General features: G+C 40.0%; 2 protein-coding genes across 6 annotated transcripts; one reads left to right on the forward strand and one right to left on the reverse strand.

The window, feature by feature from the left end:
- Nucleotides 1-1,687: 1,687 nt before the first annotated feature.
- On the forward strand, nt 1,688-18,893 carry rab11fip1a (RAB11 family interacting protein 1 (class I) a). 4 transcript variants are annotated; one of them, XM_077561684.1, is made up of 7 exons: nt 1,765-2,115; nt 2,191-2,417; nt 9,819-10,246; nt 11,699-12,566; nt 14,844-17,087; nt 17,393-17,498; nt 17,660-18,893. In XM_077561684.1, the coding sequence occupies exons 1-7, from the start codon at nt 2,068-2,070 to the stop codon at nt 17,861-17,863; spliced, it is 4,125 nt and encodes a 1,374-aa protein (XP_077417810.1). In that variant the 5' UTR covers nt 1,765-2,067; the 3' UTR covers nt 17,864-18,893. The 4 variants fall into 4 exon arrangements, with proteins under 4 accessions (XP_077417811.1, XP_077417810.1, XP_077417809.1 ...); XM_077561685.1 differs by lacking the exon at nt 2,191-2,417 and having other exon boundaries at nt 1,688-1,779; XM_077561683.1 differs by having other exon boundaries at nt 1,765-2,417.
- On the reverse strand, nt 18,885-26,493 carry prlhr2a (prolactin releasing hormone receptor 2a). 2 transcript variants are annotated; one of them, XM_077561688.1, is made up of 3 exons: nt 26,341-26,493; nt 23,153-23,522; nt 18,885-20,586 (listed from the first exon to the last, which is right to left on the reverse strand). In XM_077561688.1, the coding sequence occupies exons 2-3, from the start codon at nt 23,506-23,508 to the stop codon at nt 19,950-19,952; spliced, it is 993 nt and encodes a 330-aa protein (XP_077417814.1). In that variant the 5' UTR covers nt 23,509-23,522; nt 26,341-26,493; the 3' UTR covers nt 18,885-19,949. The 2 variants fall into 2 exon arrangements, with proteins under 2 accessions (XP_077417814.1, XP_077417813.1); XM_077561687.1 differs by having other exon boundaries at nt 23,054-23,522.
- Nucleotides 26,494-27,704: the final 1,211 nt, after the last annotated feature.

Here is a 27,704-nt window from a genome sequence, read left to right on the forward strand (position 1 = left end):
TTATCACTCAGTTTACAAAAAGTTTAGTAAAGCTATGGGAACATGTTTTGATAGAAAATAAAGGTTGAAATAATGCTAACTAGCTCTCAAACAAGAGCATGCAACAGGTGAGGTATTTTTTTTTCCAACTGTCTTTTTCTCAGTAATATGCATGTAAATACAACAGCGAAGCTATTGTGTAATTTACTATGAGGTCAATTGTACATTTGGGTGGCAAAAGCAATTTCTGATTACACCACTAGTAAACAAACCCTTCTATGTCATTTGACCAAAGCAGAGTGATTCAGAAAACAGGCTTGAATTATACGTTCAGCCTTCTTGTCTACACCCATCCATGTTCTTTGAATGTTTAATGTGTCAATTTAAAAGAAGATGCTACTGTCAGGGAGGTAAATTGACTCAGGGCAATGCCTACGCAATGTCTTCATTTATATTTCCACATGCACGTTGATTCAAAAATAGACATGGTGGGAACTCACATTGCATTGACTTTTCTGTTGCTCATATTGTTGCAACAATATTTTTGACGATCAGATGGATAGCGTGCTACGGAGCTGACGTGACATGATTTACATGGTTTCACAGTCATAATGGCCCTCCGACGGAATCCATAACTTTAATGCAATTATTCGTTCAATATATCAACTTGAAACACCCTCCTCGTCCACAAATTCAACTGGATTAATATTGATTTTTCTTTTTAAGGAAATCAAAAAAATAACTCAACCTTTAAGGTAGGTAAGTCTATATCTTGCAGTGCAACACTTAACGCGAGTTTTCATCAATCACTTTCTTCCACCTGAAAGTATCCTGGCCCTATGGACAACATCTGGGCATTTCTGATATTTCCAAAATGCAACGCACCGTACACAGTGAAAACGAACAGTGTATTGTATTGCTTTTGCCTGGGACCCGCAAACAAACCAGGCAGATTATAGTAGGCAAACGACATTTAATCACAATTTGAAATCTAAATAATCCTCACAAATAAAATTACAATGATCTTAAGACTTGTGATGTAATTGTAACATTACCTCGGAACGGAATTGTCCATTGTTGGCAAATATTATGAAACAGTCTATAATATAAATAAAACCCAAGCAGTTATGTAGTCAGAGCATGTCTGAATCCAGTGTTTAAAGAAAAAATAACATTAGCTCAAATTTGAACACATTTTATTACATTTCCCAAAATGACAAGTTTTATCAGTCATAACCACCTGAGAACGTCATGGACTCTATTTTGATTTTTCAATGAACACAACATTTATTAAAAACTAACCAGCTACTCTGTGAAATGGTAAATCTCAACTATTCCCTAAAAAATATTGTCACTTTATGTTGAGCAATTATGATTTTATAGTACTTTTTAGGAATAATTTGCCATTAATAGCGGCCATTTTTGGATAGTCACGTGATCAGCGTTGCCCACGGTGTGTTCTTGATACTTAATCGTTAAAAAAAAAAAATAATAATCAGGGAATAAGATGCCATCGATGTTTTCACTTTTATTCTATTATTCAATGGAAAATCATTTTTAAGTGGTGTGTTCTTACTTATTTAGGTAGGAACAGTTTTATGGCATGACAGCATTTTTCTAGCCAGCTGAGAAAAGGAGTGAAGCGCTAGCGATCTTATCTCTTTGGTTAACAGTTAACTGAAAAGTGACGCCCTCGTCATCACGATCCAATCAGCGAATGACATGAAATATTGACAGCCACATCAAGCCAATCAGATGTCCGTATGCAGAATCTCAATGGGAATCACAAACATTGAGGAAGTAAGTGTTTTAACTTACCGCAACGTATACCAAGAGAGTTGTATGCTATATTCATTCCATGTTTTTTCGAATATTGAGTTAAACAATTCGCTTATCGTTTATTATGTCGTCTGGTGCGTTGTCAGAGGCTTAAATGTGGCGTTACGAGGGACGAGGGGACGTACGAACCCGAGTTTACTGAAGCGAAGCCGAGCTCGGTAACTCTAAACCTTCGGTTATCAAAGGACGTCGAAGGTTAACAAACAGCCTCCATTCCCGAACCTTTCGAGAAACATTCGCACTGCGACGATGTCACTCGCCGACCAGAGCCAGCAGTCGTACCCCACCAGCGTGCAGGTAACGGTGCACCAGGCTCGGCACCTTCGCCCCAAGGGGAAGAACGGCACCAACGATGCCTATGCCATCATCCAGGTGGCCAAAGACAAGTTTTCCACCGCGGTTGCGGAGAAGAGTATGGCCCCGACGTGGAGAGAGGAGGCAGCGTTCGCCCTGCCGCTTTTCCACCCGGGAAACGTCGACCGCTGCACGCTGTACATCATTGTCATGCACCGAGTCCAGGCCGGGCTCGACAAGTTCTTGGGCCAAGCTGTGGTCAACTTGGTGGAGCTGCACGAAAACAAAACTCGCCAAAAACCAGAGTAAGCACATTTCATTTAGAATAATAAGAACACACTTTATGGCGATGAGATGTAATCTGTTTCTCCAGATTAGTGTGAAATTACGCAAAGATGTATGCAGAATTCAGTTAAATAAATAAACAAACTGGATTTAACTTTCGACAAGTGTTCGTGACACAGGTCACTATTTGTTACATTTCATGCAGACACATCATTGGTTTATTATTGTTACACAGTGGTCACCTTTTGATTTATGATTAGGCCATCATAACTATTTTTTACTGGCAGTTAATAAGTCTAAAAAGGAAACAAATACATGGATTAAAAAATATTGCATTTATATCTATTACTGTTGATTTAGCAGTGTCCCACATTTAAAAACCATGCACATTAGCTTCAGTGAAGGCTCAAAATTGCCCTTAGACGTGATTGTGAATGGTTGTTTGTTTATATGTGCCAGCTGGGAAAGTTTCCAGTTCACTCGTGACCCAAATGAGAAGAAGAGGTATAGAAAATGGATTGATTTCCTTTGGTAACCTTTAGCATTGCTCGGCTAACTCTGTAAATTCCTGTTTAAGGCTGCTAATGAGACTTTTTTTTAAATGTGGTGTGTGTGCTTTTTGGTAACAATATAATGTGAAATGCATCCAAATCTTTTTAATTCATTGTCACGGCCTCTCACTCGCTCCCATTTGTGATCCTTTTAACCTTTTTTTTTTCAAGTTGTGGACAAAACGCGATGTGTAATAAATAGGAAGAGATGATGTGTCGCAGACCCACCCTGGATTCAATGTCTCACATTGCTGCTGTCAACTCGGTACATTCCTCAGAGCCATTACCTCAATGCTGTGTGCTCACACCCTGATGTCTTGGATGACAATGATGCCTAAATGAAGCTTGGGTGTAACATTTAGACTCGCACACACCCTCTTATGTGAACAGAAATATTTAATATTGAAAGGGATCCACTAGCGTTACCTTCTTAATTTTGATATGACCACTTGTAAAGTCTTTTGGTTACATCGCTCACATCTTTGTTATCTTGTGTTTGTATCGGAAGTTTTTACACTTCGATGGAAGATTTCAGTCCTTGCTCTCTCGCTTTTCTTGTCTGAATTGTTTGTTTCTTCGTGAATGCTACACTTGCTTTGTTTTGAGAACAGACCAGCATGCGGGATTGCATGTGCATCTTTTCCCCTTGAGGCTAACTTTAGTAGCTTGCCCTACTCCTACCATTCCAAAGCAGGGTGGGAGAATAATAACTGTTCCAAATGAAATAGCTTTGCAGTTGCCGCTAATAACCCATTATGGGTTTATGATAAGATCAGGTAGAAGATTATTGTTTAATTTATTTATGGGCAATCATATTGGTTTAAAAATAGGTGATAACTCATCCCTTTCAACAAACAAACTTTGAGCAATTAGTCATTTTTACACAAATGCGAACACTCAAAATTCTGACATGTCTGATATGAACTGAGATCACCTACTAAGGTGGCCGTACCCTTCATTTTGTTTGCTCCAAACACAGGAAGGTATTAAAAAAAATAAAAAAATAAAAATAATCTTCACACATGACAAGAGACTGAATAGGTCAAGTGACACAATTCAGATCAGCGCATCACAAAGAGAAAAAAAACACATTAAAATGTATATCCTCAGATTTGGACTCGGAATCCTTCTAAATATGGATACAAATCTGATTTGTGTTGGTTATTTGTCAGTGTGGCTGCAGTGTAAACGGACTGATTAGATGTACACTGCCAAGTTAACGCAAGCTTGACGCCATCGAAACACGCCAACCAATTATGACACAAATATTAAAACACCAGCTGTTATTGTAAGTAACAGCAAAAGATTTTACCATTGTGGTCTAAATATGGTACATTTGTGTTGTGTTGGTCATTAAATACGGAAAATGATTTCCTACAGTAGCCAGTGGGGTAATGTGAAGATTATCCTAGTTTAAATCAATGAGGGGGGACGAGTCAGCTCAGGTTAACTAAACTGAATGTAGGACTTAATGCTTGTGTTATATGTTGTTATTGTTTACCTTGTTTACTTTTGCGTAGTTAACAGAGTACAATTTAAGCATCTGTGTATGCTGGCTTTTTCATGTGTTCCGAATGTAAATAAAGTCACGAGTCAGTGGCAGGAGGTGAGTTTTGGACCTGGGCCTTCAGTGAGGATTTAAGTGACCTCTTCCATCTCTTAATACCTCCACCATGTCACAAAATAAAGTGCAAAAGTGCAATATAATTATAATATTACAGAATGAGAGATTTTGTGTATGAGACAATTGTTACCATTAAAAGCAACCAACCAGTTACCTTTTATCTTCCAATACTGCCAAACCTCTACACTGCAATATAGCAGTTTACAATCAATATGTATTGCTAACATAACAAAAACATCAACACTTGAAATAAAATATATCATACATAAATGCTGCTCTCAAATTGCCTGACTTCCAGCACTTGGGATTCTGAAGTCTTTGGGGAGATTGCATTTTTACGGCAACACACACAAGCTGAAAAATGATTGGTCAAAAAAAATAAAAATAAAAATCTACATATACTGCACAATGCACACATCTTATGAAATGAAGATAGACTTAGAAATTAATTAACACAGTCTATCAAAGTTGTAATTGTAGGTAAGTGAAAATTCATGAAAATCAGAATGAAATTTAGGCGAACACTTTTCTAATCAAATCGAAAGGGAACCTTTGGAAGCTGAGCACAATCTATTCTGCAATGCTGCTCAAACTCCCAATTTATTCAGCTTTCAAAATAAATGTTCCCACGGGAATAATGGAAATAAAAGTAATCAATAAGCCATCAGAATAAGAAACTCCACATTAAAATGTTTGAGGTAAGGTGTAAAAATAAGATAACTGCTGTTTAAAATAAAACGTATACAAAGTAGGGCTGTGCAACTAATTGAAATTCAATTGCAATTTAAATTATTACACTCCTCAATTACAAAATCAACATAATCGTAAAAAAAGATTATTGATACTAATTTTTGCACCTGTTTTAAATCTTAAAATAACTTGTTTAGTAAATTTTGTTTCACCCAAGAGGAACTTGCATAATTATGGTGTTTCAAAGAATTTTATTTGTCTTAATATTTTTTATTTGTTTTTTACGTTTAAACATTTTCTTGATTTGTACCAAAAATAAATGATCGTCCAACTGCACAGTGCACATGCTGTACTCCAACTTCAAGTTTTTGCCAACATAAATAACTATTTTATAAAAACATATTATTATAAATTCTGTTCAAAAGGAACTTACATAATTAGTGTTTCAAATTTTTAATTGGTCTTAACATTTTTAAATGCTTGTTTTGTACCCCAAAAAATTTTGGGGGGGGAAATAATCATGATTTCACCTATTGCCAAAATAATCGAGATTATTATTTTTTCCATAATCGAGCAGCCGTAATACAAAGTAACAATTTGCTCTTAGTTTGGGTTTGGCCTCCCCTCCACCATGCATCAAATGTTTAAATATTCTTAGCTGTCACACAAGGAACAAAGAAGTTTACCATTGCTAACCCGAACATGTACTGTAAACACATTGAAAATCTGTGCAGCAGCCAACATTCTTCCCTTGTCCCACCCCTTTTTGAGCTGGCACAATATCGAATACCGTACATGATGGTGACTAAACTCTAAAATTCTGCTCAGTTACTTCAGAGGCATGTTTTTCCTGAAAACATGATCAAGTTCAAATGAATTCCAAATTGTACAACTGTTTTGGACTTCAGACCTACCATAGTAGCTACTTGCAGCCATGACATTGCTGCTTTGTTTCAAAACTAACACAAACACAACAAAAATACAAATACACTTCATTGGATGTTCTTGGAAAAAGGCATTATATAAATCAAAACAACCTATTGTTCATCATTTGGCACCAAAACAAAATATTCTCAGCAGTTAACAGCTGGAACCTGACATGCAGGAACAGCGAGTGCACGCTTGAGGGGCAAGGCTGGCTACTGTACAACAGCGTTTTAATGAACACTTAGTCAGTCATCTTATGTAAAAATTCATTGTCTCTTTAAACCAACTGAGGGCACGTCATGGTGACATTGACGCAGGCAAGATGCTTGGCAAAAAGTTGGCAAAAAGTTGCCTTCATATAAAGTATGCCAAGGAGTTTGGCGGGCGTTTTTCTCCAAAAGCTACAATTAGTGACGTGAATGATGCTGTTAGACTGCAGAAGACTGAATTAGATTTTATTCTGGGTGGAGTGACATTTTTCCAGTTCATTTCTGAAACGGGGTTTTCCTCGGAAAAACATCATCGATCATAACCACCCGTGACTGTAGGTTCATAATAATAAGACCAATACAAAGGCTGTTAAAAAAAAAAAGATAGAAAATGGATGCATAGTTTTGATTGCAGTGTTAATTTAATAGAATGTAAATTATTGTTTTTGTTTTTTTGTGGTATAGAACAGCACTGTATTATTAGACAGAGAAATGGGTTGTACTATTCCAAGTTTACTTGTCAGGAAGAGGTTCTTTTTTAAGCGGCTTCCGTAGACGTGCAACGATTACTACAACTTGGATGTAAACAGATGAGCTATTTTGCAAAAGTCGAGAGTTGACAATTTGGCAATCTGGTTGCTATATTTAGCAACTCGTCCACACCTCAAGCAATTATTTCTCAAAAAGATGACTATCAAGTTTGATTCATGCATGTATTCAAGATACAGACAAAATTGAGTGGCATCATTTTCATATTGTTTTCCGTATGCCAAGAAAGGAGCCTGGTGGGAGGCAAAGCGCCATTTTGCATGTTGCAAAAGAAGAGATTTTTGTTTCAGAGCTTCTTTGGTGTCAGGAAAAATATGCAAATACCACAGGGGGCAATGAAAAGAAAAACTTGTTCTGAATAAAGGTCACTCATTTTCATTTTTCAAAAGAAGAAATAATTAAAAAAGTGATATTTTTAAGTTGCAATATGCAACAATTTGCCCAAAAATATCTTTACGATATTCTTTTTCTTTGACCATTTATGACTAACTAGTCAATCGTTTTCAGACTAGCCAATCGTTTTCAGACTAGATTCGGGTTTGAATTTCCCGCCCTCTGTCTGTGGATGTGACTTCATGTGCGCATTGTGTACTTGAAGATGTTTTTTGGTGGCAGTATCGATTCGAAATTAAAATGTTTGCGTTCAGCAGCTTTATTTATTATAAAAATAAAATGTCAAGTAGTAACTATCAAACATCCTATTAACTCCATCACACTGCAAAATTTTGGCGATTAACAATTGACGAGAATCTTCAAAAAATTGACTGACAAAGCATTGCCAAAAATATGATTTGGTCCATCAGTGTAACCATCAATAACCGTATTATGGCCATTTTGCTGATGAATGACGGAAACATTGCCAGATGCCCAATTCGCTGAGGAATGACGAATTGCTGATTACAATTTTGTTCGTCTTGAAATATTGCCAGATTGTCAATGATGGAAAGGTTTCCTGACTATTAATGATTTACGAACGAAGGATGCTCAAAATTTGGTAACGCGCCCACCTCTGCTGATATGTACACTGACCTTAAAACGAGTTACTGTACCATACGTATATTGATTCATGGGTTTATATCTAGAATGTGCTTATATAGTGTGGGAAGGTAATTTCTGGCATCAACTACTAAAAACAAAAACATTTATCAGAGGGTTGCAAAAGCAAAATTACACACAGGAATAACTTAGTAGCTGTCAAAACTGCTGTATTCTCTTGAAAGGCAAGCTTTGCTTTTGTCTTGCATGTCAAGTGTACCTAATGAAGTGTCCAATGAGTGCATGCAAACTGTATCAGACAGACAGTGTTGTTTGACTTGGCCTGGTCCACAGGGCGGGAGATGAGAGGAGGCTCCAATTAGTGTAACCTCCGTGACATCACGCAGAGGAATGTTGATTCCTTCCCAAGCTTGTCTCCTGGCTGTTATCTTGACAAGAAACCCACCAGAGGTCTCTCTGACAGTAAATTGACTGATGCAGCAATAAACTCCCCATGAACTGCTGATAACACCAGAAATTCACTGGCAGATATAAACGTCATCATGTTAAAGGGTAACAAAATGACCAGAGGGAGAACTTACCACACAATGTTTGTTTTCTAGTGAAAAGGAGCATTTTTGCTCAAACACGCACCAACCTTTATTATCATGTCTAGACCTATTGCTATACCCATTTAAAGATATACTTCAATTATACCAGTAGAAGTAAAGGCTAATTGGTGTAATTGTTAGTTTTAGTTTTCCTTGACAAAAGTCCCTCCAGGTCCAGAACACTCCTCCCTCTGCCTTCATACAATAAGTGCTGATCCTTAACAGCAGCAACAACACGGGTGGGGAGGCTACATGAACCCATAATTGCTATGCTTTGCTATGTCTTTGACATTGTGCTCACAATAATATACACGGCTTTCAGTCTCAACCACTGTCATAAAGAGTCAATCGACTAGGGTTTTCATTTGTGTTGATTTTGCTTCTTGCGTGTGGTCACTATGCCCGCCTTCATTGAATCTATGAATTACTTATTTTATATCACAAATACAGCACATCAGACATGCACATGCGATGTGTGCTAAGAGTCAGTCCACCTGCTGAACAGTTAAAAGTCATCTGTGCACACAGGTAAAAAAAAAAAAAGCTAAAAATGAAGAATGACTTTCAGTTGGTGTCAATAATGTCCTCGTCTTGTTTCAATCAGTCGTCAGCCTTCAAGCTAATTGCGCTCATTGACTGCGTGTTTTTGACATCTACAGCAATGAGTCAAGTTGCAGCACACCACACTTTAGTAATGGTAGCAGATAATAATAACGATAATATATCATTATTGTTATTATTATTGTGCAATAATGTACAGAAAGTATTTGCTAAGAAAGTATAAGCTTTATTTTAGCATACAACTTCAAGCCATAACAAAGAATTCCAATTTATAGCACTAAAAGGTGCAACAATCTACCAGAATTCTACTTTTGGCCACGATGTGATACAGTATTCTCATTAAGGTGAGCCATTTTAAACTAAAAAGAAAAACGTTTGTAAAGTTAAAAGCATCCAGCCGGAACTTGTTTGCTGGGATGGGGATTTAGTCGTAGGACCAGCCAAACTGTGGGGAAAAAAGTGTGACTAATCCAAAAAATACTGTACTTGCACTCAAAAGCCTTAGTCTGAGAGCAATTGCTAGGGCTGTGAAAATCTGCTTTGACCACAGGTTTAAAAAAAAAAAAATGGTTTTAACTGACGCTGTACGTGTTTACCCAAGCACCCATTCAATTGCTCTTAATTTTTTAATTAAAAAAAAAAAATGGTGCGTTGCGTAAAAGCAATGTTGACTGTATTGCAGTATTCGTATTTTCTTCTAATTCTACTTCTCTGTCATCTTCAGTTGGTTCCCGTTGGTGGACAAGAGTGGGAAAGCGGACAAGCTGCGAGGCGACGTGCTGCTCGGCATCACCCTCATGAGGAACAACATGTCAGCTAGCATGGTGGACCTTTCCATGCAGGACAAGCCTCGTTCCCGCATGGCCAAGTTCAAAGACAAAGTGCGCTTGAAGAAAAAAGACAGCTTCTCTGATTCCGGCTCGGCTATGAGCCAAGTCCTGACGGACAGCGAGGGAGACCACGATTCGCTCTCCTCCAATCGAACTCCAGGAGAGAAGAAAAAATCATCGAAGCTGAAAAACCTCTTTGCTCCAAAATCCAACTTGCAGCGGAACAGCTCACAGTCAATGTCTACCCTAGGGACTCTTCCTGGGAGGAACTCGTCCCTGAGCGGCAGCCGCTCATCTGGTATCAATGTAGAAACCCCTGAAGGTATGCTTTCCCTTGTGTACAAATTCTTCACTTCTTAACTGTTTGGTGTGGGGCTTTTCCGCTGTCATGTATACCTGTCACTGTGGTGTGTGTGTGCGTGCATAATACTATAGTATGAATGGCAGCGAGTGGATACAGACGCAACCTTTACTGTCAAAAGAGCCATTTTAGGCCAAATAAATAACAGAAAAATCTGTCGCAAAACCTTTGAACATTATGATGAGCAAGAAAGTGTGTTTGTGTTAGTCTAATGTACCCAAGAGCTAATTAGAGCTGCATCATAACAGAAAAATATGCAGCATCCAATACTTTGAGATTCATTTTCTACCTTTGTATTCCTTTTTTTTTCATTTTGTAATTGTTTATACTTCATTTTTCATCCATTTTTTGACTTTTCTGCCTTTCTGTCAAATTTCTGACATTTTTGGCAGTTTTATGGACATGGTAATTTTCTGTCTCCTTCCTTTGTTGGGCAAATTATTTGGCATTTTTCCCTGCCCTCAAATTTCTGCCAATTTTGTGGCAATTTTTGTGATTTCTTCTTTTGTTTTTGGTTATTTTATGGTTACTTTTTCAACATTTTCTTTCTTTTTTTCTGACTTTTTTGGCCAATTTTGTGGACATTTTATGGTAATTTTCAGGATTTCTTCTTTTGTTTCTGGGCATTTCATACTTACTTTTGTAACATTTGCTTTCCTGCTTCCCCCCCCCCTTTTAATCTGACTTTTTGTTGTTGCAATTTTGTCTGCATTTTAAGTCATTTTGGGCTTTCTTAATTTTTTTTTACACTTTTTTAAATTTAATTCTCTAACATTTTTGACAACTTAATGGACATTTTATGGTAACTTTCTGCATTTCCTCTTTCTTTTTGGTCATTTTACTTTCTGGAAATTTTTAGGTACTTTTTTTTCACTTTTTCATCTACATCTCTTTATCTGACAATTCAAAAATTTCGAGTCTGACCATTTTTTATTTGAATATGTAATTAATTTAATTTAATTAATTATTCATGTTTTATCTAAATCATTCATTCAAAGATTATTTTATCGAAAAAATTCAAATAAATTGAGTCTTGTATTTACTTCCTGCCATGTATGCTGCCATGGTAAAGACAGGAGTTTTTTTTTATTTTTTTATTTTTTATTTTTTTTAAGAAGTCAGTAAAGTTGAGACTATGGAGTACAATACTGACCAAGGAGTGACCTTTAGTGGTTTTCATCCCACGTCTTATCGGTGTGCTTAGAAATTAAGGCTTTTTCTCAGCCAAAAATAAAATAAATAAATTCAATTATTAGAAATAGTAATGATTAGTACCTGGTTATTGCCTATTTGTCAAGAGTTAGTGAACCTAAAATAGGTCCCATTCAGTGGGAAAAGAGGCAATAGTGCAATTTCTATATTCATGTACTTCATGTCAGCAATAACCTCACGTCCGTTTCTCTTCTTCCATAGTCAAGAAGAAATTCAAATTTCTTGGACACAAGCGGAGTGGTAGCTCTGACAGCAAGGTGTCTCTCGGTCCGTTATCCATACTGAGCCGCTCCAAGCACAGCAACAGTGACGTGAACAACCCCAGCATGAACAGCACCAGTGTGCATGCAGAAGAGACAGAGGCCAGGAGCGGCTCCACACTCAGTCTTAACAGTTCAGGCCAAGGTTCGATGGAGAACGTACATCAACATACCGCCAGTGTCTCGGCAGACAGGCATGTGCCTTTATTTAGATCTGAGACTAGAGATAGGCTTATGATGGAACAACAGCGTCGTCAAGAGGAAGAGGGAAGAAGACAGATTGAAGACGTGAGATTGCAGGAGGAAGAGGAGAGACAGAAGAGATGGCTGGAGGAAGAAAATATGAGAAAGGCAGACGAATATGAGACGAACAGGCAATTTCTTGAGGATGAAGCGAGAAGAGAGAAACAGAGGGAGGAAGAGGAGGAAGAACGCAGAAAGCTGGAAGCAGCAGAGAACGAGGAGCGCCGCAGAATGGAGGAGCTGAGCCCAAAAAACGAAGAGCACAAAAGTCACGAGGAGGCCTCCATGACTGAAAGACTCTCATCTCTTTTTGGAATCGTAAGAAAAAAGGAGGAGGCGCCACAGCAACCTGAAGAAGTGATCTCACGAGCTCCTCACTATGACACGAGAGATCCGCAAGACTTCAAGGTCACCGACCCGTTTGAGAATATTTCACTCGGCTCTACAACTCAATTTAACAGCAATGAAAGTCCACCTGATGACGAGCCATACAGCCTTCACCCACTAAGCTCGTCGGACGTGGCCTACATGAATCGTTACCCAAGAGTGTCCGCAGTTAAACCAAGGTAGGCCTTCTTGTTTGGTTGTTTTTAATGATCAAAAGAGTTCCACTATTAGAAAGTTTATTTATACAGCCCATAATTACAAAGAAGCTCAAGAGCAGGGGTCACCAACATGGTGCTCGCGGGCGTCTTGTAGCCCCCAAGCAGCACATGAGTAGCCCTTGGGCCTGTTCACAAAATAGCCAACCAGTGCATGTATGGGATATTTAGATTTTCTGACGATAAACATGAACACGGGGGGAGATTTATAAAAATAACATATTAATTATTGATATTTATCTGTTTCCTGATTATTGTGAGAAATCATTAATGTGATCAGTGTCTTCTCGTAAATGAAAATCATTAGTTACACACATTTTATTTATAAATAAAGCTTACTTACGTATTTGTTTAGGGGTGGACAGTGTTATTATTATTATTATTATTATTATTATTATTATTATATTCACTGCCCTTGACCACCAGTAGATGACATCCTTTCCCAATTTTAGATGTGAGATCAACAGTTTGAGAGTCCATGGGAGAAATGGCTGCGTTTTGTACAACCTCCCTTTTTTTTTTACTACTACTATTGATTATAAAAGAATGGCAAAAAAAAAACGAGTCTATACTTTCACTTGGTCGATACAATGTATCCTGTATATAATCATGGGATATAATATCATGTGGGTATTGAACATTTTAATGGCTGGCAGTGAATGAGTTAAAGGTGATTTGGACAGATTTGTTATTTCAAAAGTGTATATCAAACTGGTAACCCTTTGCATTATCAGTACCCAAGAAGTAGGTATTTTACTTTCACAAGGTGACCCCTGCTAAGAGTCTCAGTATGTCTCTATTGCAGTTTGATTTTGTTGTTTCTTGTGGGCACATTCTTCTTATTATGGCTGAAGGAAGGAGCCAAACAATTATGACATGAAAAACGTAATTTTAGTTTTTGCAATGAAATGCACTTAACAGTTTGACATGCACATGAAAGTAGCAACGTAACAAGATTGCCTAAAATTGACAATCTGTCAAAATTCAGAGTCTGACTAGAAAGGCCACGTCCACCAAAGTGCAACACATCAAGAATGTTGAAAATTGGATGATGGGTTCCAAAGGAATTTAGTCTTTTTTTGTGTTGGAAAAAAATTGCCTTTTTGAGGAGCGCTTTTTGTGTGATATCTTTGGGGGCGAATATACCTTCAATTTAAAGTAACACTGTATAACTGCTTGAACTTTTCATTTCATCTACCACTGTGGGAACCGTTTGAGTTTCAGTTAAAAATATCCACCAATAAGCTTGTATGGGCCAGAATTTTTTTGGGGTTCTTGAAGTCATTGCATCAAAATTGCTGTGATAATTCGAACAGCATCACTTTCCCTAAAAAACTCAGCTTAAATAGTGTAAATGAGCATTATTTGTGAGAAGATCAGTGTGAGCTTATTTAAAGAAAATTCCCCAAAGATGGCGGCCACTTGTTACGTTGCTAATGAAAGTGTCTTAACATTCTTCCCACATTCGTACATGTTTATATGTTTATTTGCGATTGACTCTCACACTGGTAACTCTTGGATTCTCATTCCACCCAGCAGTTGACAGACCTGTTTAGCCAGACCGCTCTACCGTATGATGAGAAAAAGGGCGTGTTAGTTTTGTGAAGATGTTGTGGAACAGGTTGTGGAAAGAGCTTGGAGAAGTAGTTACAGTGTGACTTGTAATGTCGACATCTTGGGTGTGCGTTTTTTCTTTTCCTCCTTTCTTCAATTTTTCCTTTCCATTTGGATCTTGGTGGCAATTTTTGTTGGCTTTGGGTCATCATGGTGAGCAAACTGCACTCGTTTTTGTCAATGATGTTGGATTATGCGTCAGATGATAGATTGTGGCAATGAAGGGTGCTTTTGGTTTGACTATCTGAGTGTTGACAATGCTTTACATTACACTTTAAATGGGTTTAAGAAAGATGAAAGGCAGTAATGGAGCCGTATACCATTTCATTACTTAAAATAGAAATATCTAGCAGCCATTGTTCTGCAGCTTGTCTGTGGGTATTAAGCTGTGTATTTACTAACAGGTTAAGAGAGGCATGTAAATGTATGCTCAGTAGTTTAAGGAGACATATTAACTTGGGTTTTGTCAAACAATCGCAGGAGTCACACAATGAATTTTGTCATGAAAATGTGTTGATCTGGTAAATGCAAGCTAATTTGGTGATGGGCCTGTACATTGGTGGACCTGACTCTGGGTCATTTGATAGTTTCACTGATTTGTAGGCCTTTTTTCCTACTTCTTGGCAGATTGAGTCATTCTCTGGAATCTGAATCCTCTGAGCAACTGCAATCTGAATACTCAGTGCATCAAACCACCAGTGTACCAGTGGAGCAGCAGTGGTCTTCCCCAGGCGCCGCTGAATCTACCCTCTCTAGGGTACCATATGACACCCCTGATACTTTCTCCAACCTTCATTCATCTTTGGCTCCCCTGAAATTCAGGGGAAGTCCTTCTGGTTCCCCGAGTGGAAGTCCGCCTGGTTCCCCGAGTAGAAGCCCGCCTGGTTCCCCGAGTAGAAGCCCGCCTGGTTCCCTGAGTAGATATCTAACTAGTTCCCATTATAGAAGTCCTCCAGGATCCTCGAGTAGAAGTCCGCCTGGTTCCCTAAGTAGAAGTCCGCCGGGTTCCCTGAGTAGAAGTCTGACTAGTTCCCAGTATAGAAGTCCTCCAGGTTCCCCGAGTAGAATTCGGCCTGGTTCCCCGAGTAGAAGTCCGCCTGGTTCCCTGAGTAGAAGTCTGACTAGTTCCCAGTATAAAAGTCCTCCAGGTTCCCCGAGTAGAATTCGGCCTGGTTCCCCGAGTAGAAGTCCGCCTGGTTCCCTGAGTAGAAGTCTGACTAGTTCCCAGTATAGAAGTCCTCCAGGATCCCCGAGTAGGAGTCCGCCTGGTTCCCTAAGTAGAAGTCCGCCCGGTTCCCTGAGTAGAAGTCTGACTAGTTCCCAGTATAGAAGTCCTCCAGGTTCCCCGAGTAGAAGTCCGCCTGGTTCCCAGTACAGAAGTCTGACTAATTCCCAGTATAGAAGTCCGCCTGGTTCCCCGAGTAGAAGTCAGCCTGGTTCGCCTTCGGAAAGTCCGCCTGGTTCCCCTTCTTACAGTGTCGACAACGTTTCATCTTCACCCACAATGGCTGATAGGACAGGAAGAGCCCCCTTGCCACCATTGTATCCCATATATGAGACCCAGTCTGGTGGAACCGGAGAGGCACAGGTCCCAAATGGATCGAAAAAACTATCTCTCCCACTTCCTGATTATGAAACCCTATTTCCCCAGAAGAGGCATGGGGTACAGGGGCAGACTCGATGGGACCATATCATCGCTGAGGTCAATCAACGACACATGGACAGTACACCAGAACTGATAGGTCCAGAGATGAGTGTGGACGGCCCAGGTGTCCCTGAGAAGGCTGGACTTTCATTTCCAGAGGAGAGCACTTCTGTTGGCTATGTTCAAACACATCAACAGGAAAGCAAACGTCGGTCATCAAAAAAAGTATCAGCACCTCCGCCACCAAAACAAGTGTTAAAAATGCTCAGCAGGTCAAGTTCAGATTCTAGTCTAAGAGAAAGCCAGAACGATGAGTCTCTTACGAGGTCTCTTACAAGGTCTCTTTCCAGATCTAATAGCGGAACGGACTGGGAGTCGGCAACATCTGCTGACCAGACAAAATCTCTAGATACCTCTGACATGCAAGTTCCCACTGCTAGACCGAGGCAAAGGTCTTCCATGAAAGAGCCAACAGAACAACATTATTCTTCAACCACACCAGATTTTACTGCTCTGCAAATGACCAGAACACCTAGTTTCAGTATGAGCGAAATGGACCAAAACAACAGACAAGGGAAGGAGAATAATTCGGACCTTCCTTCGAAACACATGGGCCTACCAGAAAAACCAGCCAGAGTATCAGATGATCTTTATACCAGGGTAGCACCGAGGGAACAAAAACTTGAAAACCTTGGAATGACTGCAGATGATCTTGATCAAATTTTCAGTGAGGAGAAAGCAGGGGATCCCTTCTCCAGTTTGAATGACTATGACACAAGCAAAAGGGATTATGGGGACCGGCAAATCAGTCCGGTTTTGCAAAGAAAGAATTCATCGAGACGAATTTCATCACCACCTTCGAGAAGTAATTCTCTGAAGGCTTCTAAGAAAGAATCTTCGGCCGAAGAAAGAACTACCAACCGTCAACAAGAACTCTCAACGAGGGATGTTGTCGCTGAGTCCATCACACAAAGGCATCCAGCTGATGGGAAGGCTCAAGTCCATCTCTTCAATGGAGAGGATCCATTTGCTAGTGATCCTTTCCCAGCATCATCCGCTTTCCCTTTTTCAGAGTCCCTCCCTGTTGTAACGGAGGAAGCGTCCTCACAGGCAGAAGTGTTGTCTGCGAGAAAGAAACCCAAGAGAGCATTGATGCCACCTACTGAATCTCACCTTGTCAGTCCACAGATTAGCAATGGAGATGACTTTGACTCCCCGTTATCCAGGTGAGACTTCAAAATGATGAGTTTGCTTTTATGGACAGTTCATTTCAACGTGGTTGCTGTGTGGGTAAAGAAATCTTTGGTTTTTGGCTTTACCTTGGTTGGGATTGTTGGTTTTCTCTGTGGATTCTGGCTTGGACTTTGAAACGGATTAAAACCTTTGGCAAAGACTCAACTATTTATTGTAGGTTGTGTAACCCACATTTAAACGCAATGACTTGACATGTGACCAGTTTGCTTCAAAATATGCTTCCATCTTTGTGTAATTGTTATGCTATATAATATTAAGAATATGCATTTCCTTACAGGCCTCATCCAGTGAAGCCCATGCACACTATTGAAAGTCAGTATACCACCAGCACTTCTGCACTGAAAGACATGCATGTTCAGAGTGGCACAGCTGGAAAGGTTAAGGTACTGTGACATGAATAAAAAATAAATAAACCTGGACCTAAACACAGTGACACTTTGATAACCTCACAATGACTCCTATTCTATAATCTTCTAATTGAGCCTTAACCCTAACCCACTTTTCTCAAGGGACATCTGTATACGTTTTTTTGTGCTTGACACAGGCGGCGGGCATGGCTGGCAGCGGACCGTTCACTCAGCTGACCCACGAAGAGCTGATCACGCTGGTGGTGAGGCAGCAAGCGGACCTGTCCAAGAAAGAGTGCAAAATCAGCGAGCTTGAAGAGTACATCGACAACCTGCTGGTGCGCGTCATTGAGGAGAAGCCTGCCATCCTGCAGGCCATGGACGTAAACAAGCCAGTGTGAGGTAACGGCTAAGGAAAGGAAGAGCCCGGGGTGCATTATAATAGCCCAGTGATGTTTTTCTTGTGTATGTGTGCGTGCGCGCGCTGGTCTCACTGTGTACTAAGACGCATCCGTATGGATGACTTAGGCATATGCACTTTGTGGAGTAATATTCAGATTTCTTTGAGAATGCTGGAAATAGTCTCTAGTTGATAAACAAGCAGGTAAATGTGTGTATTTAAGTCAATGAATGTATTTGTTTGGACACACAGGTACTGGTGTTGCTTTAATCACTCACATTTGAAATGTCTTGATTTATTTACAATTCTTGAATGTGGGATGCGCTTAATTCAGTATCATGTTTTGTCCATTGTACTCAAAGGGTATACTTTATATGGCACAATCATTCCACATGTATATACATTTTATGCAAATGATTTCCCTCCAAAATAATTTATTCGTACCTCATCAACTGATGATCACTGATTATTCCCTCCACTGAGGTATTTCCCCCCTTTTATCAATCAGCTGCTTTGCCTTCTGTGCCTTTTTATTAAATTGAGTAAACCATCTTAAGGCAAGCAGCTAATATCACCTGAGTCCTATGAGGTGATGTTTAGGGCGACAGTGCAGTGACGTTTGGGAACAAGAAATAACTCTGTGTCAAACTCCTAATGAGGTGTTCTTCCAGGAAGTCCAGTCAGACGGACAAAAAGTGCGCTGTGATTCAACGTAGTCATAAGTGGAAGCCCTGATGAATAAGCATACCATCTTTGCCTTCCTTTTTTTAAAATCATATTTATGGATGCCTTGGCAACGATTCTAGCAATATTTCTATTACGAATGTAGAGACATGTCTTCCAAAGCCTGTTGTGTCACACACATTAGCTGCTGGCTACCTCTCTTCCTTCTGTGGGCTGAGCACTGAAAATTTCCCCAGATGCCTCATGGATTATATGAGTAACACTCCTGTCGACATACCGTATATGGCATAGTGGTAATGAAATGTGGTTTTATTTTCAATAAAGACACTCGATTTTATCAAATGCAATTTTGTTTTATTTGAATTAAATATACTTTCATCAAACTGCTTGTCCTTACGGAAATGGTAGTACTGCCTTGTCTATAGTTTCTACTGTAAAGACACCCATTTACATGGTAGTTGTGATATTAAAGCACTGCCCTGCTGTCGTACAGAACATTGAATGAAATTGTTCACATCATCTTGAAACTGGAGCATAGACAATTACACAAACCTGAGAAACAAGCACAAATGATATATTTGACAGTCAAAGAATATTAATACCAACACTGCATTTTACCGACTATTACTAATTCAGTAAGTAAATAATACAGATTTTATGATGTGTTAATGGAACACACCGCATGACTAGAATTCCAATCAGTAACCACTCGGGCAGGTTTTCTTTACAACCTGCAACCAGACCGTCCGGTCAAAAACTCAAGATAACTGAGGTGAGAAAGGTGTGGTTTAGATGTGTCAAAAGAAAGCCAATGAGTCCTTTAGCATGCTCCGCAATCTGTGACGTGCTAGGAACATTCCCGACAACATTCTCGCTAGCGTTTGCTAGCTTCTCCCGCTAGCCGGTCGTTGTTAGCCTCTCCAGGGAGTTCTTGCTATCTTTTGCTCACTTGCTTGCTCGCTCAGTACAAATAATAATTAGTAGTAGAGGCACCATAGAGTGTGCTCCAAAATCATTGCATTCTATTAGTTTACCACTAGATGGCACTAATTAATGGCACAACAATCCACAAAGTCAGGAATTTTTTTAGACCGCATTGTATAATGAAGTGAGGGCTCATAAATGGCCTGAAGCCTGGTTCTCAAACCGGGGTCCCATTGTGAAATACAATTTTTATTCTTAAGTGTATGCATACTTATGTGGGACCAAAATGCCAATATAACAAATCCTTGAGCAAATTAAACGCTCTGAAACCTCTTCGGAAACCACTCGTCACCAGGTGGCACAAATCACTAGTTTGGTTCACAATCTGATCGCAAAAGGTTCCAAACAAGTTAAACTCACTTCCTTCCCCTCAGTGATTTGTCTTAACTCCCTCACATGAGTAATTTCCGAAGTGTCTTTCACAGCACGACACTGGCCGTGGCGCCATTGTTGGCAGCAATGCCAATACGCCGGTGGCATACCATCATTTTGCGGAGCTCGGCGCGGAAGCGGTCATGGAGCCAAGCATAGAGGAATGGGTTACAGCAAGATGAGCTCATGGCACACAGGTGACAGAGCAACTGAATGAGCAGGAAGTAGCGCTTATCAATCAGATCGATGTCAATGTCACGCAACACGTTAAACACGTTGATGGGCATCCAGCATATGCCAAAAGCGGCCACCACCAGGCTCACCAGGCGGAAGGTCTTGCGTTTGCGCAGGCGCTGCGCCTCGGCCTGGCTCTGAGTGTGATAGCCCGGAACGACACAGTTCCTCAGTTTGACGGAGATGCACAGGTACGAGATGCTGAGGGCGGACAGAGGCAGCACGTAGGTGATGAAAAGCGTGCCGTACGCGTAGGCCAGACGCTCGCCCTCCTGGCCCATCCAGAATTCCTCGCAGATGGTGAAGCCCTCGGTTTGGAACTCCACATGGTAGGTGTGAGCCACGGCGGGAGCCACCAGAGCGCAGGACAGCAGCCAGATAGCTGATAGCAAGTAGGTGCATGCCAAAATTGAGATGCGCTTCTTCAGAGGGTGCACTGTGGCGTAGTATCTGTCAGGGTGAGAAGAAAAAAAGACTCAATAGAGAGTAGAAAGGAATGGATTGGAAAACAGTGTTTCCCTGTCCTATTTTTTTTCTCCCCTGACTAGGACAAGTGGGACTACTATTGAATTATTAAACTTTGATGCCAAGGAACTATGTTGAAGTGACGGGTCCTTGCTGAGGCAAGTGTTGTGTTTTATGGACGATTTAAAGGCTCCACTTGTCTAAATATGATTTTCTGATTAATATTGCGTTTATGGAATATAAATCAAGCATAAAAATCCACCTGTTATTGTCCATCCCTGGGGGCGGTCATTTTGTCTCACATGACATCACAAGTGTCTGATGCTGCATTCGAGGAAGGTGGGAAGTCGGACTTTTCTGATTTCATACCAACAAGTGTGCACGGGAATCCCATTTGAAGTTGGAGATCCAAACTGTACTTCACTGACCGTAAATGGCAAAGCAATTTACATGATTATTATAAACATTTTTCTCTTTATTTAATTCCATCCATCCATTTTTTTAACCGCTTGTCCTCACAGGGGTCGCGGGGGGCGCTGGAGCCTATCCCAGCTGGCTTCGGGCAGTAGGCGGGGTACACCCTAAACTGGTTGCCAGCCAATCGCAGGGCACACAGAGACGAACAACCATCCACACTCACAATCACACCTATGGACAATTTGGAGTGTTCAATTAACCTGCCATGCATGTCTTTGGAATGTGGGAGGAAACCGGAGTACCCGGAGGAAACCCACGCAAGCACGGGGAGAACATGCAAACTCCACCCAGGAAGGCCGAAGCCCGGACTCGATCTCACGTCCTCAGCACTGGGAGGCAGACGTGCTAACCAGTCAGGCCCTCTTTATTTAATTCATTTACATATTTAAAATAAAATAAAAAAATAAAAAAAACATAACAATGTTATTTGGACTGACAACATTAACCAGAAAAACAAAAAATTATCGTAATCAGCCATCTTTATTGTTTACATTCGTCTTGAATGCTTTACGGTCAGAACTGCTACAGTCAGAATGGGATAAATCCAACTTCCCATCTTGCAGGAATACGACATAAGGGCTCATCTTGGGAACGTCACATGACCAAACCCAGAATACAGGTGAGCCGTGATTGGTCGTTCCCAAAACCCTGGGCAACTGTGATGTCAATGACAGCAAGATGCAAAATGGCCGCCATATTGCTCCTCCCAAGAAACGTTTCTCGGCATACGATCCTATACATTTACGGTATCGAAACTGGAGAACATTTGAGACAGTACTAGTAGAAACAGCATGATTTATGATGTTTTAAATTTGTTTAACATAAACAAGAGGACTTCAGAGACTTTACAACTTGCCTCAAATACATTTATAAATTATATACTTAATGACAGTTTACAGGAGGAAACTTGTATATTTTTTCTTAAAGAATTATAACTGTAATTCAACAAAAGATGCCTCTGCCAAATCTAAAATTACTAACTGCGTACGAGCTGTTTATGTCTAATTTGTACGTATACCGTATAGTTTATACAGTAGTCTGCTCGTAAGATAGGAGGAGCAAGATGGCCGCCCTGTCGCTTCATTGGCTTGCACGGGTGTGTATGGGCTATTGGCTATATATTCAGGTCAGTGGGCACATAAAATATATTATTGTAAAGAAAAATTTTGACTTGATTGTGGATTTAAGTATAGCCTATGAAATGGTAGACGTTCTGAGTGAAGCACATGCATACATGCATGCTGGGTGCATTTTATTTTGGATATGAATCATTTATTTTATAGCTACATTGTAGCAATTATAACCATTTTAGGGACTTCATCCTTCCACCTGCCCTCACTCATTCCTCACGGGCTTTCACTCGCATTCTCTCAGCTGTTTGCAAATTCACATCACATTCCACTCAACTCAGAAGCTGTTGTCAAGGTCAAGTGATACTGAAGATAGGTGTCAAGCACAAAGAAAGAAAATTACCTAAATTGCCTCCTCAGGAAATGTTTTATAATGTGTGTTTTTTTTCTTCCCATGGATGTGCAATGCTGTCCGAATCATCCATCCATGCATTTATTTATTCTACCGCTTGTCCTGTCCAAGGACACAGATGAGCTGTAGTTTGTCCCAGCTGACCACACAGCTGGACTGGTTGCAACCAGTCTGTCACAATTTGGTTTTGTTTGGAGCAGGAAGAGAGTGGGTGTTTTTTTTTCTGCACCCAACATGAAGCTGTTTATTTGTTTGCAGCCCTAAAAACATTTTTCACAGCTAAAACCTGTCACTGCAATTTTCATCAACTCCCTCCGCCAGGTAATAACATTCATTGTGTGTGAAATTATGCGCCCAGGTCTCCCATTATTTACTTGTCTAAAACAAGATGATTAGGTCTCTCCAAACTGAGAGGCTCTCATCTCCCCTGCACGTTTTCTCATCTGATGATGGATGCGTGCATGTAAACCCACCTTTTCGCAGCGTGACTCACCTATCCACCCCGATGGCTGTGAGAGTGAAAACGGACACGTACACAGTCACCGGCTGGATGAGATAGACCAGGTAGCACATGAAGCGGCCAAACACCCACCCGTGTGGGTTGAGGGCATAGGCCAGCGTGAAGGGGACGCACGTGGCGCACATGAGCATGTCGGAGAAGGCCAGGTTCCCGATGAAGAAGTTGGTGACGTTGTGCATCTTGCGAGTGCAGCAGATGACGTACAGGAGCAGGTAGTTGCCCACGACGCCCACCAGGGCCACCAGAGTGTAGCAGGGAATGATGAGCAGCTTGAAGGACTGCAGCAGCTCCACGCCCTCAAATTGAGGTTTGCGGTCCGAGGAGGCATTCTGGAGGGCCACCTCGAAGATCCCACCCGTGTCGTTTGACTGATGGGTCACGAGCGAAGGTGATGTGAGCTCCGTGACACTTGGGTCCTCCATCCCCATCGGCAGATGTCACCCTGGGTGTTAGCGCAACAGTGTATTGTTTACAAAAGTGACTACACACCTCACATTTATGAAGATATTTCATTCCATATTTTCATGAGACAACACTTAAAAAGTCAATATACAGCTTAAATAACAGTGTAAATTACTGTCCCCTCAAAATACAGCCATTGTCAGCTAAGCCCCTGGCAACAAAAGTGAGTACACACCTAAGTGAAAATGTTAGTTAGTCATTTTCCCTCCCCAGTGTCATGTGACTCATTAGTGTTACAAGGTCACAGGTGGGATTAGTGAGCAGTTGTGTTAAAGGTGTACACTACTAGGAGATGGATTAGTGAAACATATCCTGTGGTCTGATGAGACCAAGATAAACTTATTTGGTTCAGATGGTGTCAAGAGTGTATGGCAGCAACCAGATGAGTACAGAGATGAGTGTGTCTTGCCTACTTTCTAAAAATAGTTTGTTTGTTTGTTTGTTTTTAAAGGAGGGGGGGGGGGGCAAAATGGACCGTCCACTTTGAAAATTGCTATGTCTGGTGCTTGAATCTCGGCTGCAGCCTTCCTGCGTGGAGCATTCATAAATGGTTGTCAATTGGCTAGCAATCAGCCCAATTTTGGGTCAAAAATTGGGCCATTCTGTAACTAAAACAAAAACAAAACTGAAAAAAAAAGGGAGGGGGAGGGGGTCTTTTCTGTAAAACAGCCCATTAAGTTGGGTCAAATCATCTACTTGGGTTAATTTAACCCAACTTTGAGTCAAAAAAAATAGGTAATTATGTATAAAACAACCCAGAAAGTTGGGGAAATTGTCTACTTGGGTCAATTTGACCCAACTTTCTGGGTTGTTTTGGAAAACAAAACAAAAAAAAGATAATTTTGTATTAGAAATAAAAAAAAACATATATAAAAAAATTGGATCAGATCCTCTTTGACCCAATTTGGGGTAAAACAATTGGGTCATTCTGTAATTAAAAACAAAACAAAAACAGAAAATAAATCCACTTTATGGGTCAATTTGACCCAATTTTCTGTTTTGTTTTAATCACAGAATGACCCAATTTTTCACCCAAAATTGGGTCAAATTGACCGATAAAGTGGATCAGTCCATTTTTGATCCATAATTGGGTTACTTTTGACTACCTGTTTTTCGAGTGTTAAGATGTAAAAGGTGAGGATTGGCCAAGCGTGTCTCCAGATCTAAACCCGATTGAACATCTGTGGGGGCATCCTCAAATGGAAGGTGGAAGAGCGTCAATTCTCAAATATCTCCCAGCTCTGTGATGTTGTCATGAAGGAGTGGAAGAATATCCCGGCAGCAACCTGTAAATCTCTGGTGAATTCCATGCCCAAGATATTTAAGGCAGTGCAGGAAAATCATGGTGGCCACACACAATATTGACACTTTGGCCATTTTCACTTAAGGGTGTACTCATTTTTTTTGCCAGTGGTTTAGCTATTAATTGCTGTATTTTGAGTGGTTTTGAGGGAACAATAAATTCACATTTATATAATTGTGTCAAATTGTCATTTCTTCACACGAAAGGATAGAATTAAATGTCTGCATAAATGTGAGATACTGTAGATGTAAATATACAAGCAAACATAATTCTGTAAATGTGTATACTAGCTACAGAACTGACGTGAGTGGAAACGACAATGACTGACAATATTCAAGGGCCATATACTTTACATCACAGCAGCGTCTTGTTACTGTGCAAATATGCTTTTTTTTGCTGCGAGCAGATGTCTCTGATTGGACGCTCATTAAGATCTCTGATCCCAAGATGGCATATGTGGCAACATTGCGTCATCGTTGCCTGTGTGAGTAATAAACTGGAGCTATCACAATCATGCTTTCAGCATTTCAATCATATACATCAGTCACATTATATCCATCCATTCATTTTTCGATACCTTGCTTGTATGTTATCCACATTATAAATCGATTTGTATTCCTACGATCAAACTCCATCGGCCTTTGGTTGACAAGTTTGCCTTCCAGTTGACATACTTTAATCTAGAACACTGTTTAGGTTTGCAGGTGAGCTGGAGCATCTCCCAGCTGACTTTGGGCTGATTGCTAGCCAATTGAGTGACAACCATTCATGAATGCTCCACACGGGAAGGCCGCAGCCGAGATTCAAGCACCGGACGTAGCAATTTTCTAAGTGGAATATATGGGAATAAACTGGAATACACCAGGACTTTACAAAGTCGAATTTCGCCTTTTAATAGGGAACTTAGTTAAACTGTAGTCGGAATAAATATACGTATTTTAGCATATACTGACTTAACCTACCAGATGCAAGTAAATTGAAATGCACTGTACATTGCTCCATCACATGCACATATGATTTTTAAGGGAGCAAGGTCAACATTTTGAATATAAAAGTCTGCTTATAACAAAACATTTATTTTTATAATTGTGCTTGAACATGATTCCTTCCCAAAATTTCCCATCTTAACTTTTGCATGGAATAATAATGAAACTAATAATAATAATTCAAAGTGTGATTGTCCTTCAGTACATTATTATTATTATTATTATTATTATTATTATTATTATTATTATTATTATTATTATTATTATTATTAACATTAATTTCAATTTGTTTGAATGTATTATGTCACTTACCAATTTTGTTACATTTTTGTCAAATAACTCTGGCATATGAGAACGAATGGGAGTGTTTCACCAGCGTACATATATTATAGTAGTATGAATAAATGAAAATACACAGAGATAGAGAGAAAGTACTTTCCATGACTGTCTCCTGAGGAACTCAAACATCGATACGCTTGAAGCCAAATTGTTATCATGTCCGAACCTACCTTGTGTTGGTGGCCGAGTGCGAAGCATCAAGGTCCGCGGTCATCAGAAGCATAAAGAGAGGATGGAGGCGGTGGTGCGTTTGGAGAGCCAGCGTGGAGCGTGCGCGCTCCTCGCGACACTTGTCACACTGATCGGTTTAGCCTCGTGCACACTCAGCCGAGGCACACTCTGTCCCTTTGGAATACCATTTGCCACTTTTGGTTTACGTCCGAATGGTGACCATCGCCGTGACGTCATAGTTATTTTATTCCAGTTGGAGTTGAAATTGAGCTTTAAAGAACGCATGAGTTTCCATCATGCGCCGAGACAGTAAATGTTAACATTTCTTTTCTCCCGAAAATCTCTCAAAATGTGTTGGTGATATTGGACTTTGTGGACACCATGTTCTGTGCTTCTATTGACTGTGAAAAGGGGACACTGTTCTGCCTTCAGACTGATGGAACAATAATTCAGTGGACCAAAAAACACGAAATTCTCTTCAGTTCGATTCAAGCACCAAATCACAAGTCACCTCAAACATGTTTCTTGTTGCTTTAACATCACATTGTGTATTTTGGGGCTGTATTTAGAATATATGAAGATTTGGGAAAATAGCATACATTTTCAATTTCATTTATTTTGGAGAAATCAGTACATAACTAACTTGGCAATGGCAACCCTCATGGAAACCGGAAACATGAAAACTAGACATTGCATGAATGGCAAAAGACAATTTACAAGATATAAACATAACTTTACATAACACAACGTGATTTGTACCTACTGCGTGAAGATATGGCGTTATCCCCCTGCATGACGTTATTTGGGGCGGCCATTTTGCCACTTAATATCAACTGAAAATTACATCACAGTTGCTCAGGGCTCAGGGAAGGACCAATCACGGCTCAGCTGTTTTCTGAGTTTGGTGATGTGACGTTCGCAAGCTGAGCCGTGATTGGTTATTACCTGAGCCCTTTAGCAACTGTGATATAATTTTTGGTGGACAGCAAGCGGCAAAATGGCTGCCCCCTGAGATGGATAAAAACAGGTAGACTTTACTGCTTAACTTATATTCCACAAACACAATATTAATCACAATACTGTTGTGTTTAGACTAGTGGTGTGGAATAGAGCATATTATTGTAAGGAAATAAATATTTTCCAATAAAGAAATTAAATTTAAAAAATCCTATTATTATTATTATTATTATTATTATTATATTATTATTATTATTATCCAGCAAGGGAAACTAAATTTGATGGGTCACAGCTCGACAGTAGACAGGAAGCAGACTGGCATCTTTCGATTTATTTTGACAAAAATAGCTGTTGTAGTATCACACCTGATTTCATAGCAATACGAATACATTACATATTCAGTGGC

The sequence above is a fragment of the Vanacampus margaritifer genome, chromosome 3, assembly GCF_051991255.1.
Source record: "Vanacampus margaritifer isolate UIUO_Vmar chromosome 3, RoL_Vmar_1.0, whole genome shotgun sequence".
NCBI classification, from domain to species: Eukaryota; Metazoa; Chordata; class Actinopteri; order Syngnathiformes; family Syngnathidae; genus Vanacampus; species Vanacampus margaritifer.